The sequence below is a fragment of the Tupaia chinensis genome, unplaced genomic scaffold, assembly GCF_000334495.1.
Source record: "Tupaia chinensis unplaced genomic scaffold, TupChi_1.0 Scaffold000493_1, whole genome shotgun sequence".
NCBI classification, from domain to species: Eukaryota; Metazoa; Chordata; class Mammalia; order Scandentia; family Tupaiidae; genus Tupaia; species Tupaia belangeri.
This window is the reverse complement of record NW_006160005.1, coordinates 2,525,191-2,531,617: the sequence shown is the minus strand read 5'-3', so window position 1 is coordinate 2,531,617 and position 6,427 is coordinate 2,525,191. Positions and strand designations below refer to the sequence as shown.

The following is a 6,427-nucleotide window of genomic DNA, read 5'->3' as shown; positions in this document are numbered from 1 at the left end:
TGCAGCATGGCCATTCCCCCTGGGTATGTGTGTGTGTGTGTGTGTAATTTCTTGCTTTCTGTCTCTGTCTCTCTCTGTCTTTCCAGCGAGCACACACACTCCATAGCAAAAATCTCCCTTAAAAAAAAAATGAGAAAGGATTACAGAAAATATTTCTGGGAGGAGCCAGGGCCTGACTGGACAACTTTATCAGCTGCTGCTTTTGCATGATGCCCTATCTCCTCTTCCTGCAGTGGCAGACAAAGCCGGATACCTGATGGGTCTGAATTCTGCAGAAATGCTGAAAGGCCTGTGCTGCCCACGCGTGAAGGTTGGGAATGAATATGTCACTAAAGGACAGAATGTCCAGCAGGTAATGGAGATGGTCTGAACCCAGCAGACTGAGGTGTTTTGATATTTCAACCATCATCTTAAAGTTCTTTCAGTCATGGGTATTAAAATACATTGAATCCGACTTCAGCATTAAAGGGAAATTCATTTTTAGATCTCAGAGGTAATTCAAGAAATGTAAACCAAGAGCCAACACTGCAACCTAGGGGTTAGGGGAGCCAGATCCCACATGGTCACCTACTGCTGTTTGAGTTCTAACCCTGGTGGCTTGAAAAACACGCTGGTGTGTGTGCGTGCATGCCCCAAATCCCAATGGGATGAAGAAATGGAGATAGGAGTACCATGTGACCATGCCCCATTAGGGGATGCTTTCTCCCTCTCTTTATCTCTCTTTCTCTATCTCTCTCTGGCCAGCACTTGTGCCTTCTGGCAATTAAAAAAAAATAAAAGAAAGAAAGAAAGAAAGCACATTGAGAAGGATCTACTGAGCCCCAGGAGGGCCTGGACCCAGGAAGTAAGGAGAACTTTGGAGCAGGCAGCCTCTCTCCAGTTCCTTCTCTGGGGCTATGTGGACTGTCATCTCTCTGCTTTTGTGTCGTGTCCTTACTGAGCAGATAACTTTCCTCCACCTTCTCTGTGCATGGCCACCTCATAGCTCCCAAGTTTATATTTCTGTTTCTAACCTCATCTTGAGATTGAGACGAGTATCTTTTGATCTGGATCCTAAATTCTCAGGAGAGACACACCAAGTAATGCAGACTGCATCATGTGTCCACCTCTGGTCTGATTAAGTGTGGCCAGAAGTTGGGTCGTGTGTTATAATCATGGTTGTTAGAAAACCAGCTTTGTAAAGGGGGTAATTAATAGAAAGGGGAACATCATGAGTTGAGCAAATGCCTCAAGAAATATTTAATGTTATGTTGAAGTATATGAAACTGTCAATCTTCAACTGCTTTGACTTTCAAGACATTGATTTTGTATGTTTCAACCTAATGAAACACAACACTAAATTGAGGGTTGCATTGGGGATCCTTCTTCAAGGTGACCAACTCAGTGGGTGCTCTGGCCAAAGCCGTCTACGAGAAGATGTTCCTGTGGATGGTAACCCGCATCAACCAGCAGCTGGACACCAAGCAGCCCAGGCAGTACTTCATCGGGGTCCTGGACATCGCTGGCTTTGAGATCTTTGACGTGAGTTGTCTGGATAAAGGACTGGTGGAAAGAGAACTTCTACTTTGTTGTCTGCTTTTTTTCCCCAAATTCACTCAAACTCTTTGGCATTTGAAATGCCCAGTTCAACAGCCTGGAGCAGCTGTGCATCAACTTCACCAACGAGAAACTGCAACAGTTTTTCAACCACCACATGTTCGTGCTGGAGCAGGAGGAGTACAAGAAGGAAGGCATCGACTGGGAGTTCATTGACTTTGGGATGGACCTGGCTGCCTGCATCGAGCTCATCGAGAAGGTACAGAAATGCTACTCCCTGGGGAGAGAGCTCCTCTTTGGCTGAGACCATCACCTTGTAGGTCCGACTCTTCTCTGCTAGGAGATTGGTGACCCTTAACCCAGCTCTCCCACGGAGTGAGCATTCAGATAGCCGAATTTCCTTGGGCAGAGAGGGTGAGTGCCCAGAATCTGTTCAGACCCCTGAAAAGGTTCATGGGTGGTGAAGACCTGAGGGCTCAGTTACCGTCAAGAACATGAGTCTTGGGATCCAAAAATATCCAATGAGGACATTTCCTACCTATTTCATGTGCTCAAAGAACAAAAAGGAAGGACCATGGAGTGGAGGGGTTCTAAGAGGAGCGTCACTATAAAAAGAGGTGACATTATTTTTTTAAAAGTAAATTCCAGCCTCACTGCAGTGGCGTATGCTGCTAATGCTCTGTGTCCTGCAGGGTGAGACCACATGGAAAACCCAAGTTTGATTCCTAGTCCAACTAAAGGCTGGGCACTGTGGCATGTACCTGCAATCCCAGAAACCCTGGAGGCTGCCACAAGATGACTGCAAGCTCAAGGCTGGCATGGGCAACACAGCAAGACAGATCCTGTCTAAAAAGAGCTGCCCTCATGGTGGTGCATGCCTAGAGTCCTAGCTGGGATGCTGAGCCAGGAGAATTGTGGTATGACAGGACTCTGTCAATTAAAAAAGAAAAAGGAAATTCTCATAAAATTATGATCTCTGGTCATGTTGAAATTAATGTACCTTCCTAAGGTGGCTACTGAGAAATTCAGATATTATTGTTTCCAATATGACTCATACTTTTTTACAGCTATATATGCAACTTTACTTTTTTGGTAAACTATTGCTAAATTGGAGATATATTCATATACACATAGTTTAATTCTGTGGTTTTTTTTAACTCAGTAAGTTTTAGCTAAGCACATACTGTATGTCTAGCACTGTCAGTGTTCCAGATAGACCAAGAGCCTTGCTCTCACAAAGCTTTCATTATAGCATTCTTAGTGCCAGAGGGATTGCAGCAGAGAATTCCCTTTTGGCTTCTGCAGACCATGGTGGCATTGGTACATACTATTAAATGCAGAGACAGCATCTCTGTTGTCTACTTTTCAGCCCATGGGCATCTTCTCCATCCTGGAAGAGGAGTGCATGTTCCCCAAGGCAACAGACACCTCCTTCAAGAACAAGCTGTATGACCAGCACCTAGGCAAGTCCAACAATTTCCAGAAGCCCAAGCCTGCCAAAGGCAAGGCCGAGGCCCACTTCTCGCTGGTGCACTATGCCGGCACCGTGGACTACAACATTGCTGGCTGGCTGGACAAGAACAAGGACCCCCTGAATGAGACTGTGGTCGGGCTGTACCAGAAGTCCTCACTAAAGTTGCTGTCATTCCTTTTTTCCAACTATGCTGGTGCAGAAACAGGTGAAATTCTCTCTCTCTCTAATCACTCATATCCCGAAGCTGCTCAGTGGTCAAACATGAGCTTCAGGTTGAGCTTGCCTTGTTTGCTTGTTTCTGATCTCCATTTCTCTTCCTTCGCCTCCTATTTCTTTTCTTCCTTAAGAGACTGAGATTGGACGAACAGGTGGTGTGGTGGCTAAGGGCACTGGATTCCCACATGGCCAACCGTGGTTCAAGTTCCAGATCTGGTGGCTTGCTTTCTCGCTTCCCTTTCTCTCTCTCTCTCTCTCTCTCTCTCTCTCTCTCTCTCGTCAAAATAAATAATAATAATAATACATGGAATTAAATAAATAAATAATTCTTTTTCAAAGAAACTGTTAAAAAGATTAAGATCTAAGGAGGTAAATAGGACCTCTCAATGGGCAAGATAGCTAATGCCACATTGTTTAGTAGTTTTTGTTTGTTTGTTTGTTTTTTGCAGAGGTTTTTGCTATAGGGCACATGTGCTCCCCAGAAAGATAGAGAGATAGAAAGCGAGAAATCATCCCCCAGGGAGGATGGCCACATCGCAATCTCTGCTCCTCCATTCTCCTCTTGGGATCTTGGGCACGCACACACGCCCAACATAAGTTTAGCCATGGGCTCCAGGACTCAGACCGCAGTCAACTACATAGGAGTCCAGCCACATAGCCATTATACCAACTGCTGGTCCCAAGTAGTTATTTTTTAATTAAGATATAATTCACATACAATAAAATTCACCTTTAAAAATTTCACAAGTTTGCATGAGGATGACTGTGAATTAATTCAAGAACATTCTTATCACCCCTGTAACTCGTGAGAAGTTGCTCACCATTATTGCCCAGCCCCTCACAACCATTAATCTGCTCATGGTCTCCATAGATTGGCCTGTTCTGGACATTTGGAACAAAAGGGGCCTTTTGTGTTTGACTTCTTTTACTTAACATAATGTCTTAAAGATTTGTCCCTATTGTAACATGTACTGGTTCTCCATTCCCTTCTATAGATAGATGTTATTCTCTTGGAGGGATATAGCACAAAAAAAATTTGTCTATCCATTCATTAGTTGACGGACATCACTTTTAGCCATTGTGAGTAATGCTGCTGTGAACATTTGTGTCCATGTTTCTGTGTGGACTCATATTCTCTATTCTCTTAGGTATATACTTAGGAGTGGAATCGTACTGCATGCATCTTGAGGAAATGATGAACTCTTTTCTAAAGGGGCTACAGAAGCCAGTTTCACTTTCTAAGGTTACCAGCATATATACTGTAAAATAATTGCCAGAGTAGAGTTTTAAAATTATAGACTGTCTTAAATGCATAAATTTAATGCTTTTTTTTTTTTTTTGGTTTTTCTGTAAGGTGCATGCTCTGGCCAGAGAGAGACAGCAAGAGGGAAAATGAGAAATCACTCCCAAGGAGGGATGGCCACACTGCAATCCCTTCTCCTCCATTCTCCTCCCAGGGTTTTGGGCACACATGCACACACACCTGCTGTGTTTTTCAAGTCACCAGGTCCGGACTCAAACCACACAATCAACCACCCTCCGTGACATCTACTGACTCTAATAATTTAATGCTTTTAATTTGAAAATACATGCAAAATAATCATTCATTAGCTAATGGGATCATTTAAAAATTAATGTATAGCATGCTCTGGGCAGAGGAATGTGATAAAAGGGCACAAGCCTCAACATGAGTGATGAACACTATTCTCCCTCGGTTTGCTCAGGTATCTCCACAACTTGGTTGCTTACCCTCTTAGAGTAACTCCGGGGCTCTATTATCAGAGCCCATGAGCAGGTGGACCTGAGGAAGTAGCTTTCCTGCCTCTCCTCCTTCGACCCAACCCATTCATGCTGGGCTCTGAGACGAGGGTGAAGTGAGGCAATGGGGGGCAGGGGGCAGGGGCAGACAGTATCCTCCCCAAGGCTGAAATCTTGATTAAGTAGCAAAGCCTGAATCTGAACTTGAGCCATTCAGAAAAATTAGACTGAATATCACTGACACCAAATTAAAATGACAAATTGAGTTGTTTCTTTTAGAAAAGAAAGAAAAAGAAAATCTACTTGTAGAATGTTCTTAAGAAAAACCCATTATTTCCAGTTGCATTCTTATTAAGCGATAAACAGAGACTCAAGAATAAAAAGGGGTATACTTATGAAAGAAACAGCCATTACAAGCAATGTCTCAGGCCAGCAGGTGGCACGGTGGCTAAGGAGCCTGGATTTCATGAGGCCGACTGCACAGCTGAGTCCTGAAACTTGCTGGGTGTGTGTGCATAGATACATGCCCCTAATCCCCAAAAGAAGGCGAGATGGAGAAGAAGGGGTCATGTGGCATGACCATCCCTCATGATGGTACTTTCTCACTTTCCCTCTCTCTGTCTCCGTCCTCTGACCAGCGCATGCACCCGCTAGCAAACTGGGAGGGGAGGAGTAATTACTCAGTTCAATTTCGTGTATGTCTGCTTTCTGAAGGAAAGTTAAACTCTCAGCTACCCTACCCTATTCCTACAGCTCTCAAATTTGGTTAATTCAGAAACATATTAAAACAGAAAACTCTTTTGTCAAAAAGAACCAAAACTCTGCTCCAGGGCTTGAAGAGAGAAGGTAGTTTAGAACCATCCCCGGCCCCCACCTGCACTGTGCCTTTGGGCCGTGTCTGACAGCCCTTCTCGTCTGTCTCCAGGTGACACTGGGGGAAGCAAGAAGGGCGGCAAGAAGAAGGGCTCGTCTTTCCAGACCGTGTCTGCTGTCTTCAGGGTTAGTGTTTCGACAGCTTCCACCTGGCCTGGTTTTTCTGTCCGGCGAGATGGCATTCGCGAAGATAAATGTGTTTGTTTTGGTTTGTGTCCCAGGAAAATTTAAACAAATTGATGACCAACTTAAGGAGCACTCACCCTCACTTTGTGCGATGTCTGATTCCCAACGAGACCAAGACTCCCGGTGAGTAACACTCTCATCTTGCCAATGATTTGAACAGAACAGAACTTCCTGAAGTGTCTGCAGAATTCTGGGGTTGGGGGGAGTGAGGAAAGAGCTACAGTCTTCATTGCTTCTTTAAGTGGCTTATAAAATAGGGTTGCTAGGGGCCAGCAGATAGTGTGGTGGTTAAAGGCGCTGGACTCCCACATGGCCAACCACGGTTCGAGTCCCAGACCTGGTGGCTTGCTTTCTCACTTTCTCTCTCTCTCTCTCTCTCTCTCT

At 44.6% G+C, this 6,427-nt stretch overlaps 1 protein-coding gene across 1 annotated transcript in view; it reads left to right on the top strand.

Annotated features, from left to right (window-relative positions):
• MYH13 (myosin heavy chain 13) overlaps positions 1 to 6,427 on the top strand; it is a 73,837-nt gene that overhangs the window by 23,830 nt on the left and 43,580 nt on the right. Inside the window, exons 15-17 of the mRNA XM_027774920.1 lie at positions 4,449 to 4,454; positions 5,910 to 5,983; positions 6,079 to 6,166. Coding sequence (XP_027630721.1) covers positions 4,449 to 4,454; positions 5,910 to 5,983; positions 6,079 to 6,166 — 168 coding nt within the window. The remainder of the gene's footprint in view (positions 1 to 4,448; positions 4,455 to 5,909; positions 5,984 to 6,078; positions 6,167 to 6,427) is intronic.